The sequence below is a fragment of the Mesoplodon mirus genome, assembly GCF_964341445.2.
Source record: "Mesoplodon mirus genome assembly, chromosome: X".
Taxonomy (NCBI): Eukaryota; Metazoa; Chordata; class Mammalia; order Artiodactyla; family Ziphiidae; genus Mesoplodon; species Mesoplodon mirus.
The window spans coordinates 137823913-137837601 of record NC_138981.1 but is presented as its reverse complement, the minus strand read 5'-3'; the positions used below and the strand labels follow the sequence as shown (position 1 = coordinate 137837601).

Below are 13689 nucleotides of genomic sequence, written 5' to 3'. Positions count from 1 at the left end.
TGCAAGAGAAAAGAAGAAGAAGAAGAAAAAAAACAGGAAAGATATTTCCCTGTGGGTTGCTTCTCCAAGTCTTGATGCCCCTCTATAATCTACCTGTTCTTTTTTACTTTTCAGAGTCCTTGGGTAGTTGCTTTTATATTTCGTCCAGAGATTTTTATTTATAATCATTGGGAGAGAAAGGCTGTAATGCACTTATTCCACCATGCCAGAAAACAGTTTAGTTCTTTTTAATTTTAGTTTTTCACCCTCTTTTTCTTACTGTCCTGTGGTTTTATAGTTTGCTTCTACTCTGATCCCTGTTCCAAACTGGACTTATAACAGTATTTTTGCAGTTTCTTCTCCATTGTGATATTGCTGATCCATTCCTGGTCCAACAAGCCACTTAGCTCAATTTCTAATCCCAAGACTATGTCTTTGTAGATCATGTCATCGCCACCCACCCACCTAGCCCATGCCTGCTGCCTCAAACAGAGTCATACCCTGGGCATCAGTTCATTTTCACTTTTTTTAGCCTCTCTACAAGGAGAGCCCCAGCTCTGACCAACGAGTACTCAGACTGCTTCCATTCTCCTCTTTTGTACAGAGAAATATTTTAGTTTCTTTTATTTTACTTCTTATTTTCAGACCCATATCTCTGGCTTCAGTATTACTTACACCTTTGATTTGTGTCTGTTCCATGATATTTTGATCTTTTATTTGGAACAGTTATATCTTTTTTATTATATCATTTATATTTTATCTCTCATTATAGTGTGTTTATTACCTGTGCCATCTTATCTGGAAGTTCCAAACATTTCTTAAGAATGACAGTGTATGTGCCTCTAGTAGCCTCTTCTAATCTATTATGGCCAATATTTTTAATATTGGAATCATAACAAAATGGATTCCCTTTTTTACAGATAAAGAAATTAAGGTATAGTTAACTTGAGGTAGGACCAGGATTAACCCAAGTCTCCAGAGTCCTATACCAAAGTTTTTTCCACTTATAAATTTTATGTTTAAGCTAAAAATCAGTAGGCCCTGGAAAAGTACCAGAGCATCCTTGTAACATTTTAGAATATTTCAGCTGTTTTAAAGATTCTATTGCTTTCCCCCTGACTTTCAGCTTGTTCTGGCTCAAGGATGTGCCTTTAGAGTGGAGAAGACATTGTGTAGTTGGCCTCCAACTTATTTCTTGGTCATTATTTGAGCACTGCTTCAAATTCCCTCTCTAATTTTGTTATAATATTGCCCCAAGGAAATCCTACTAGCTCTTGGAAGTGACCTCTATTTTCAGTGAAGGGTTATGAACCGCTGAAGAGGCTGCTCTCTGATGGTTTTATTTATTCCATACCTGTTACTGAAATTTCTTTCTATGTGGGTGGCTAGTTCCACCCATCTGCCCATCATTTTCTCTGGAGATACAAATCCTAATATTGCCTTTGGTCCCCATCACAAGGAAAGGATGTCTCTAGAAAGGTCTGAGGGATAAGATATTCTAGGAAGGTCCTTCTATAGACCTATATTAATGCCACTAGAAGCACTGAGCACAGCAACCTGTTCTGAGAAAAGCCTGGATATTATTACTTTTTTCCTACCCCTTTCTTTACTACATTAGTGCTTATTTGTTGTTTTTGCCACTGCCCTATCTCTTCTTCAGTTCTAATTTAGTGCCTCTGATCAACTCTGGGCTTAGAAACCACAAGACCAAAGAAACAGAGCATATTTTTTGAAATGGATTTTAGGGATCTCTGTGCCAAAACTTCATATTCTAGTAAAGGAAACCTAGGCTCAAGGAGATAAAAGTCTCATTCACGATCATAGTAGCTTGTCAGTAGCACTACTTGACCTGTACCAAGATCTTCTGAAATCAGGTTCAATGCTTTTTCCACTACATGCTCGGTAGGTATTGAGTTAGGTAACAAATAATAGGTGTACAGGAAAGGGAAAAGGAAAAGTTGGAGGAGGGAAATATGTAGAATGAGTGACAGACAAATGGGACCGTTTGAATTGACACTTGAAATATGTGTTGGTACTTTACAAATTAAATGTTAAATGCCAGATTAAGGAATGAGATAATGATGAGGAAGATGAAATGCTGAGGACGATAGCCCAGGAATCAGTGTTTTTGCGGAACCAGTGAATGAAGTGGAGTGATCTGAATGGTGTTTACTGCCCACCAACTCTAACTGGCTTGGGACTGAAAGATGAATTTTGGGGGCACGTTAAGACTGAAATTCTTGCTGGTGTTTTGTTATAAACACATGTTGCATGTAGCTAGCTATTAATATTTGCTGTACATTCCAGGTGCCAGCACTAGATGAAGTAGCATAAACACAGTGCTAGACCTCTAGCCTACCAAATGTCAAAAGTTATGAGCTTTGCCCAGACAGCCTGCAAAAGGGGGTATGAGTCAATTGCAGAGCTTAGATTAGAACTTAGGACCTCTAATACAGAGTTTTGTCATATCTGCTTCCTTAAGCCATCTGTCTGTGATTCCTCTGAAGAGCTTATCTGTGATTAATGCTATGGGGGGCGGTGTCACTGAATACTTACAGTATCTCAGTCCCCAAGGTTTGTAAAAGACAAATGAAAAGGCCATTAACAGAACAGAGCACTTCAGCTCTCAGATCTCCGAGAGGCTCTCCATAAGTCATTGTAGCCCACTCCCTAAATCCACGTTGCTAGCAGACCCAGCTAGTCACATGGGAGCTCATTTCTAGTAGCTTAGTCTCTCTTTAAGATGAAAAGTGTACACAATAACAAACACTTATTCTCTAAAATTCCCAGTGATATGGAAGTAGGAAAATAGAAAAGTCAGGACTTTGTTCTTTTAGTCAAAAAGTCCCAATCCTTAAAACCTCACTATTGTCAGGAAGACCGTTATTGGGAAGGATTGAAGAGTCTGTCACCGCCTGCAATGAGATAAAGGGGTATGGTTGGCTTTTGTTCATATCATTCATCTTATGATCCTGTCGAATAGAACTGTGACCAAAAGTTTCATCACAAAACATTTCAGAGTGCCAGTAAAAAATCAGACCCAATCCAGAGGAAAGTGAATGTGGGATAGTGAGGTTGCCTAAAACCATGTCAAAAGAGGGGAGACACAAAAGAAGTCAGGATATTTAATCTGGAAAGGAACAAGAATAGAAGACTTAGGTGTACCATGATCACTTTCCTTCAATCTCTGAAGGTCTTTAACTCTCAAAAGAACAAGAAGCAGATTTTGTTGTGTGGATCCAAAGGGCAGTACTAAGACCAATGTTTATGTGTGTGCTGGAGTGGAGAAGCTAGAGTTGTGGAAACTACTCTGGTTTCTGCTCAGAGGAGAAAATTCATGGCTTCTTGGGGATCTATTTGAATTCAGACTAGAAAATACAGTTTGTATGAGCAACATAGTCAATATAAACACAGTGATCACTTGCTGATTGGCATATCTTTACTCTTTCAGGTCAAAAGCAAGCTGGAATGACATTAGGAACTGGTTGATAAGTTCCCTACCAATGGGAGTCCCACTGAGGGCTAAGGGCATATGTGTTTAGCTTCCAATACCACAGTAAATTTGCAAAAGGAAAAGATAATTCTATTCACCTTTGGTTCAGAAGGTAATATTGGAAGGAAATTGGATCTCCAAAGTAAATAAAAAAGAACCAAGGAGCACTGGAAAATATTTGTTAAAAAAAGAAAAAAAAACTAATTTCCCAATTAAATCATTTTTCACATTTGAAAAATGAGAAGGCTGTGAACAAGGGCTAGACTATGAACTGTAGCCCTCACCAGTTTTAGTCTAATTTACTGGTCTTTTCATTTAATTAAATGAAATAGCAAACTTCTAATCATTCCTTCACACAGAGGAGCTGGAGTGGTGGGTGGATACTCTCTTCTTTGTCTGGGACTGAGGACCTTAGACTTCTGGGTGAGTTCTGTCCACTTGGCCTTATGGGTGTCTCATATGGTCTTGCCTCTGGAATAGTATTAAGCAGCAGCAGCAGCTAACATATATTGAACACTGGATTTATTCTAACTATTGGTCTCAATACTGTCTCCTTAAGTCCTCAGAGCAATTCTGAGGTACGTGCTATCAGTATACCAATTTTCCAGATGAAGAAACAGGCATAGAGAAGTTAAGTGACAAAAGGCGCACAAAGAGTACATGGCAGAACCTAAATTCAAACCCAGTTAGTCATGCTTTCAATCACTGTACAATACTTCTGCAGGGTACTTCTGTGTGTTGTCACGTACCCTGCTCCAAGGCAGCTGGATTTCCTAGTCAAAAAATGGGATTTAGTCATTGGGGCTTTGTGGTCCCTGTGTGCAACACTGGGGGAATGTCAATATACACTACCAAATGTAAAGAGATAGCTAGTGGGAAGCAGCCACATAGCACAGGGAGATGAGCTTGGTGCTTTGTGTCCACCTAGAGGGGTGGGATAGGGAGGGTGGGAGGGAGATGCAAGAGGGAGGAGATATGGGGATATATGTTTATGTATAGCTGATTTACTTTGCTATACAGCAGAAACTAACACACCACTGTAAAGCAGTTATACTCCAATAAAGATGTTAAAAAAATTTTTTTTGATGTGGACCGTTTTCTTAGTCTTTATTGAATTTGTTACAATATTGCTTCTGTTTTATGTTTTGGGTTTTTTGGCTGCGAGGCATGTGGGGTCTTAGCTCCCCAACCAGGGAACGAACCCACACCCCCTGCATTGGAAAGTGAGGTCTTAACCACTGGATCCCCAGGGAAGTCCCAATGGGTGTCTTTTAAATGACAGTGAACAGTTGAGAGAGAGGAGGAATACCTTATTCGCATTAAACCTTGTTGGGTTGCACCCCCCAGACGTGCAAGCCCTGTACTTTCCCAGCCTCAAGACCAAAGAAAGAGCCTGGAGTCAGCGACAGAGACATCAATGGTTTCATGGATAAGGGGAATCTTCCTTGTCGGAACCAAGGTCCTGGAGTGACACCCCACCATGTGCAGCAGAGGTGGGCAGGACTTGGTGGCAGTCTTCACTCCCAGGTGGGATGGGGAGGGAGGTTACCAGTTACAGGAGGAATTGATTTTTAGGTCGGTGCTTATTGGTTGCCAGGGAAACCAGTAGAGGGGTTCACCCCTCACTGCCCCTTTGATAAATCATCATAGTGGAGATAGTTCTGATCTAAAGATTAGATCATTAGCTGGGGCCAGAGACAAGTACATAGGCATATACTGATTAGGCCCTATGATTGAAGGAAGGTCAGTCATGTGAGTGGGTGTAGGTGAAGCAGGGACTGGTGGAGCAGGGGATGTACAGAGAGCAAGAGAACAGCCACGTTGGGTGGCCTGATCATACAAGCCTCCTACCTTCCTCAGGCAGCAGAGAAAACTTGCCTTTTGCTACCATTGGGCACCTTTAGTCAGATGCTGTTTGCTTGGCCGTGTGTTCAGAGTTCCTAGTTAGAGCAGAGAGAAAATTCAAATTTGTTTGATACGAAACCCTCATTATACAAGAGAAAAGCCAAAAGAAGAAAAGTCTTAAGGTATTCAGCAAGTCGGGGCAGAGATCCAGAATGCAAGCCTTCCCATCCCACCCAAAGACTCTTCCTTTTCTACCTACAGTGACTCCATCCTCCTCTTAGAGCTAGAGCAGTCTCCTGACTTTATCACCACTATCTCTCTTCTCCTTTTTCTCCTATAGTCTGGGTCCCCTGTTTTGTTTTTGTTTTTGTTTTGGCTGTGCCAAGTGGCATGTAGGATCTTAGTTCTCCAACCAGGGATCGAACCCGCATCCCCTGCAGTGGAAGAACAGTCTTAACCACTGGACTGCCAGGGAAGTCCCTGGGTCCCCTGATTTGAATCTGCATAGCTATCTTACAGTTTTATAGTTAAATTGGTTTAGGAAGTTGTTCTGTGTCTAACTCTATCCTGCCTGGAATATTGGATTCAAATGTAATTGTGGTCTCTCCCATTAATTAATTAATTTTGTTTTATGTACTTTGGGGTATGGCAATGTTTCCCCAGCCAATGAATTTGGCAGTGTATCTGAAGAGACAAGTGTTTAGGGGGCATGTTCTGCATTCTGAAGTGTTGTCTCTTGTCCTTGAAGCACAGAAATATCTCTGAGGGAAGACTGTGCTCTAGATGAGAGCCCAAATATTTAAAACACAACTCTAGCTTCAGAGATGTTATTTGCTGATTAAGCTTGGAAGTAGATTGTGTGTTTTGGTGAATTGACTACAGTGTCGATTATTATTAAATGATACTCATAGTCTCTTTTGAAAATGGAATGTTTGTGGATGTGTACAGTGGCCTTAAGTATACTTTGTGCCTGTGTAGGGGAATAGCGTATTAAGAGCCTAAGAGATGGCTCTGGAAAATGTGAAGTCATTAAGACATAAAGTACATCTGGGCTAGGACGCAGGACTGGATGAATATAGTGAATATGCTATAAATGGAGTACGTGTGTCCATTACCTCTCCATGGGAAAAAAGAAGTAGTGTAATGTATAGCACAGGGAATATAACCAATATTTTACAATAACTTTAAATGGAGCATAATCTATAAAAATGTCAAATCACAATATTGTACCCTTAAAACTAATATAATGTTTTAAATCAACTATACTTCAGTTAAAAAGGAAATATAAATTTTAATAATTAAAAAAATACTGCCATAGACTGCAGTAACCAGCCTCATTATAGTATACATATATCAAGTCCTATGTGGGCTTTATTGGTATTAGCTGCACTACTGGTGTGCTCTACTGGGGTCAGGTATGCTGGGCTGGAGTGGATCTTGTTTGAATTTAGCGTAATGATGCAGTGTTTGGTAGGCTGTAATTGACTTTGCTCAGCTGAGGTAGGCTACCCTGTACTGTGAGGTATGCTTGAGTGGGTGAGCTAGTCTGAGCTGCAATGGGGTAAACAGGGCTGACAGAAGGAGGAAAAGAGAAACTTAGCAGTGCGATAACTTCACCTCTCTGAGTATCATTTTCCAACTTGGCAAATATATACGTGATGAGGTTCACCCATTAATACCGAAAATGTTCAGTTAGCACCATCTCAATAACAGACTCCTTTTCTATGTACTGAGGATACAGAGATAACAAAACAGGGACACTGCCCTTCAGGAGCTCTTGGGTTATGTGGCAAGGCAGATGAGTAAATACACAGTTGCGATAGAAAAAAATGCAAAGAGAGTGTATCAGGTGATATCAATCATCTCCAAATCTCAGTCACTTAACCCAACAAAAGTACTTCTCATTGATGCAAAGTCTATTGTGGATCCAGGCAACTCTCCAGTGCCATTGTCCTCCAAGTGTTGGGTCATCATTCCACGCTGTTTCAATCTTATAGTAGCTCCATATTAACATATGTTTCCATGGTGACCATGGCAGGTAGGGTCTTGCGTTGGACATTAATGGTTGCAGCCAGGGAGGGACACATATTACTTCCTCCTACAACCAAAACCCGTCACACATCCCTTCCATACTTTAAGTAGGAGTACAATCATCCTACATTCCTGAAAGTGGAAAAGGGTTGGCTCTTGGAACATTTGTAACCTACCACAGGTAGGGATAATCCCAGTGTGAGAGCCCAGCATGTGTGAATGTTAGAGATCTCGAAGGGCTCTCACTAAGCTTTGGAGTTTGGAGGTTATGCCACCATTCTCAATGTTACCTAAAGGGATGGACTTTGTTCCTGTGCCTAGCATATTTTCTGTGAAGAAATAGTACAAGTGAGAGTTTTTTAAGGGGTTTTCCTACGATTGTACCAAGTATCCTTTCTTAGAAGTAACAAGTTCGCTATCATTTGGAGTACTACACTGGACTCTCTCTGAGCTAAGGCAACAGTCTTTCATAACACTCTGCTTTTCTACTTTCTTCCAACCAGATGCAGTGACTGAAGTTAAGACTGACATCTACGTGACCAGTTTTGGCCCTGTGTCAGACACTGACATGGTAAGTATAGTTTCTGCAAAGGTAAAAGTGAAAGATGATGCAACAGATCAAAGAAAATAAATTGAGGTTTTCCTATGGCAGGGCCTTGGAGCTATATTCTAAGGAGAAGTCTTGTCTCATGAATGCCCCACCCTTATCATCCTACATTTAGCTAAATCCATCTTTTGCCCTGCTCTTCCCACCTATTCACATATCAAGCATATATCCCCCACCAGGAGTACCTTTCCCTTCTACAACATATCTTTCAAAATTCAGCTTTTCTCCCTATCCTCAATTAAACTTTGTCTGACCTCACACTTCACATTTCAGTACCACACACATATCAGCACAAATAGGTCATGTGAGGAGTGCACATGGTGGGGACTCTCAGTCTAGCAACTGGTAGTGTCATTCAAGAAGTCCATCCCCCCACCCAAAAAAAGTAGAAGTCCATTCCTTGCAAACAAGCCCTATTCAATGGGGAAGTAGATGGATCATGGTGATGTAAAGTGTTTGGAGGAAGAGTCAAACCTACTAGAAACGGGTCCTTCTACAGATGTGAGGATGAAGAGAGCATCAGAGCAGATTCAAGGAATAGCGTAGTGCACAGCAGAACTAGCAAGGGGATGATTCATGAGCCATCTACAAGGACTCCCCCTTCTCCTACCATTCTCCCTTTCTGCCAAAGCAAGGCATGCAGTGGAGAGTTGAGGCAGGAGACCCTGTCCTAGTGGAGTATCTGATCAATACCTACTTCAGATACCAAATATCGTTATTTGAAAAATTATCATGAAGGGACACAAAGAAGCTATTATCTGCCCAGTAGGTCAGACAGTGATTAGAAGCTCCAAAAAGGTTTGTTGAATGAGTGACTTTGTGTTTAAAATCTTAAAATCAGAAAAACTATGTTCAAAAATATGAAATATCCATGCTCACTACATAGAATTTTTTCTTTATCTTCAGTGGGACTACTACTTAGAGGGGACAAAGCTTATTTAGATCTGTTGGGTAACTACAAGCAGTTGTGTAGTGTCATGATAGAGTTTTTTCCTATAGGTAATACAGAGCCATTGAGTGGATTAGACTAGGGCAGTAAAAATATACATGTGTTGTTTTAGAATGATTGATCTGGCAGTCTGTACAGCATGAACTACAAGGGGGAACAGACTGGAGGCTGAGAGTTGGTTTAGGCATGTTGATTTTACATGGCTCTTATTTCAGTCAGGCAAGGTGTAGGAGTCAGTTGGAGAAACAAGCTAATTCTCAGGAGAGGAAGTCATGAGTGGTTGTGATGCCAGGCAGGGGGAAGGTAGAGTCCTGAACTTTGTCTTTTAAGTGTGGAATAAAGAAAGGGATACAGAGATATAGTAAATTCACTGTGAACTCCTTAAAGGCAAGTACCAAGTACTCCATGGCTTCCCTGGCACTTCAGAGAGTACTTGACACATAGGGAGAGCTTAGTGAGGGACATGTTTGATGTAAGACGGATGGAGGATGTGAGTCTCTCTTAGTGGCAGCAGGAAAGCCTGTATGTCTAGATTACACCCTCTCAACCTGTTGACCATTAATGCCCACAGCTTCAGATCCAGACATGCATTAAAACTGTTGACATTTGCTCATTCAACAAGTACTCCTTAGAGGCCCAACTCTGCATTAAGGGGATCTAGGGAATCCCATATTCAGAGAGCTCATAGTCCATTGGGGATAACCAAACTCACCAGGGAAGTGAAGCTCTCTTTGTATTGCTGGGAATTAGTGATTGATTAAGATATGCATAAGAAAGCAACTGAAGCTACTCTTTGGACACACACACACCCACACACACACACATACTCATTCACTCTCACTTATGAATGAACGCCCATAAATATATTCAGACAAAATAAGAAGGTATATACAGAATAAAAACACAGCCTACACACCACCCCAGGCACTCCATAGACACACATGTGCAAACAGATACCCAAATTCAGGGATACTATGGAAACATACACATAACCCCTGCCCAAACCAGCTCATCTCCCTTCTCTATTCCCACCCAAGCAGACACACATGGGTGTGCAGATGCTCTGGAGACATTTCAAACAATCCAGATGTTTTATCACGTCTGAAGTTTCATCTTCCAGTTGCTTGTTTGTTCTTCTCCCTCATGATTAAGCAGAAGCAGCAGAGTGTCTCTTTCCTGATAGGGCAGCCTTTGGTCAAATAAATTTCAGGGTATCTTTAGCTGAACTTCCATTGTGTCACAAGGAACAATAGCTATGATCACTCTGTCTGGGAAACAAATTTCTGGTGTTTAATCAATGAATTTGGTAAAGTTGCAGGATACAAAAGTAATGCACAGAAATCTCTTGTATTCCTATACACTAATGATGAAAAATCTGAAACAGAAATTAAGGAAACACTCCCATTTACCACTGCAACAAAAAGAATAAAATACCTAGGAATAAACCTACCTAGGGAGACAAAAGACCTGTATGCAGAAAACTGTAAGACAGTGATGAAAGAAATTAAAGATGCTACCAACAGATGGAGAGATATACCATGTTCTTGGATTGGAAGAATCAATATTGTGAAAATGACTATACTACCCAAAGCAATCTACAGATTCACTGCAATCCCTATCAAATTACCAATGGCATTTTTTATGGATCTAGAACAAAAAATCTTAAAATTTGTATGGAGACACAAAAGACCACGAATAGCCAAAGCAGTCATGAGGGAAAAAAACGGAGCTGAAGGAATCAGACTCCCTGACTTCAGACTATACTACAAAGCAACAGTAATCAAGACAGTATGGTACTGGCACAAAAACAGAAATATAGATCAATGGGACAAGATAGAAAGCCCAGAGGTAAACCCACGCATCTATGGTCAACTAATCTATGACAAAGGAGGCAGGGAAATACAATGGAGAAAAGACAGTCTCTTCAATAAGTGGTGCTGGGAAAACTGGACAGCTACATGTAAAAGAATGAAATTAGAACACTCCCTAACACCATACACAAAAATAAACTCAAAATGGATTAGAGACTTAAATGTAAGACCAGACACTATAAAACTCCTAGAGGAAAACTTAGGAAGAACACTCTTTGACATAAATCACAGCAAGATCTCTTTTGATCCACCTCCTAGAGTAATAGAAATAAAAACAAAAATAAACAAATGGGACCTAATGAAACTTAAAAGTTTTTGCACAGCAAAGGAAACCATAAATAAGATGAAAAGACAACCCTCAGAATGGGAAAAAATATTTGCAAATGAAGCAACTGACAAAAGATTAATCTACAAAATATATAAACAGCTCCTGCAGCTCAATATTAAAGAAACAAACAGCCCAATCCAAAAATAGGCAGAAGACCTAAATAGACATTTCTCCTAAGAAGACATACAGATGGCCAAGAAGCACATGAAAAGCTGCTCAACATCACTAATTATTAGAGAAATGCAAATCAAAACTACAATGAGGTATCACCTCACACAGTTAGAATGGGCATCATCAGAAAATCTACAAACAACAAATGCTGGAGAGGGTGTGGAGAAAAGGGAACACTCTTGCACTGTTGGTGGGAATGTAAAGTGATACAGCAACTATGGAGAACAGTATGGAGGTTCCTTAAAAAACTAAAAATAGAACTACCATATGACCCAGCAATCCCACCCCTGGGCATATACCCAGAAGAAACCATAATTCAAAAAGACACATGCACCCCAATGTTCATTGCAGCACTATTTACAATAGCCAGGTCATGGAAGCAACCTAAATGCCCATCAACAGACGAATGGATAAAGAAGATGTGGTACATATATACAATGGAATGTTACTCAGCCATAAAAAGAAACGAAATTGAGCTATTTGTAATGAGGTGGATGGACCTAGAGTCTGTCATACAGAGTGAAGTAAGTTAGAAAGAGAAAGACAAATACCGTATGCTAACACATATATATGGAATTTAAGAAGAAAAAAAAATGTCATGAAGAACCTAGGGGTAAGACAGGAATAAAGACACAGACCTACTAGAGAATGGACTTGAGGATATGGGGAGGGGGAAGGGCAAGCTGTGACAAAGCGAAAGAGAGGCATGGACATATATACACTACCAAACGTAAGGTAGATAGCTAGTGGGAAGCAGCCGCATAGTACAGGGAGATCAGCTCGGTGCTTTGTGACCACCTAGAGGGGTGGGATAGGGAGGGTGGGAGGGAGACGCAAGAGGGAGGGAATATGGGAACATATGTATATGTATAACTGATTCACTTTGTTATGAAGCAGAAACTAACAAAAAAAAAAAGAGATTGCCTAAAAGTGAAAGTTCCTCTAGTCTCAGCATTCTCAGGTTTTTGTACTATAAATCATTATCCTACCTATTTATTATCTAGTTCCCAAGCTGTTAGCATATATAGTGCCTTTTTGCAGATAAGGAAATGTATCCCCTCTAGACAAATTGCATAAATGTGGCTCCCCTGTGGACCAATTAGGGAAAGGCTCCCTTCCTACAGGCTTCAGCCCTTCATCAGGGTATGCGGTGCCTTGAGCACATGTGCTGCCATCTTTCAAGACTAAACTTTCTCCAAGTTTTTGTCTGCTTTCAATCATTTCTCATTGGTTTCAAATAGTCTGTATATCTATCTAGCTATATATCCATAATTTTTAGTTCAGATTTTATAATTAATAGCTATAGGAAGGTATATCCAAATGATTTAGTCTGTTGTTACCAAAACCTGGAACATTTATTGTAACTTTAATTTATGTTTAGATGAACAGCAATTTTGAAAATGTTCTTCATGTTTATTAGCAAATTTTTATCCATTTCATGAATTTTCTGTTCATGTCACCCATTTTTCTATTTGTGTGTTTGTCTTAATCTTATCTGTAAGAGTTCCTTATTTATTGAAGATAATAAGATATTAACTCATTAGACATATTGTTAGAGAATCAAATGAAATGTGTTTTAAAATGTAAGATTTTAGTTTTATGGTAATTGTTATATTGGCCTTTGATGTTCATATGGGGTCATTTAGTAGAAGAGATAAGGTAAGGAGTTTGCTCTTATTAGAGATGCCACTGCATAGAGAAGGGAGCTCTTTCCTTTTCATTAGGCAAAGTCTTGTGTTCAGCTTGCATGATGTGCAGGGCAGTGTTGGCAGTGATCTTCCTAAGCAAAATCTTGTCAAACATATTATCTATGTACTTACTGATCACCATGACATTTTTTCTCAATCACAATCATTTGCCCTACTTACTAGTAACTACTGTTAATAGACTGCTGCTTCTCTGCATCAGAGGAAATACTGCAAAGTAATTAATATTTGCTAAGGGCACTGTGGGTCCCTACCAGAACTCAACTGAAACATTGTTCTCTCTCTTTTTGTCCTTAGGAGTACACCATTGATGTATTTTTTCGACAGACATGGCATGATGAAAGACTGAAATTTGATGGACCCATGAAGATCCTTCCACTGAATAATCTTCTGGCTAGTAAGATCTGGACCCCTGACACCTTCTTCCACAATGGCAAGAAATCAGTGGCCCATAACATGACCACACCTAACAAGCTGCTCAGACTGGTGGACAATGGAACCCTTCTCTACACCATGAGGTCAGAGAGTGGCGCAGCTCATCTAAAGTATACTGGGGTAGGACCAGGATTGAAATCAGCACGTTTTAAGCTATCCATTGAAAATTCTGTCAAGGTTACAGATTAGAAATGCACATATAGGCATATACTTCCTAACACATTTGCAGGTATGCACACTTGCAGACGTATATATTATAGACACAAATATAGAG

General features: G+C 40.0%; 1 protein-coding gene across 1 annotated transcript in view; it reads left to right on the top strand.

Annotated features, from left to right (window-relative positions):
- GABRA3 (gamma-aminobutyric acid type A receptor subunit alpha3) overlaps positions 1–13689 on the top strand; it is a gene marked incomplete at both ends in the record, with an annotated part of 137598 nt that overhangs the window by 49994 nt on the left and 73915 nt on the right. Inside the window, 2 exons of the mRNA XM_082610645.1 lie at positions 7852–7919; positions 13278–13498. Of these exons, the coding sequence (XP_082466771.1) occupies positions 7852–7919; positions 13278–13498 (289 nt within the window). The remainder of the gene's footprint in view (positions 1–7851; positions 7920–13277; positions 13499–13689) is intronic.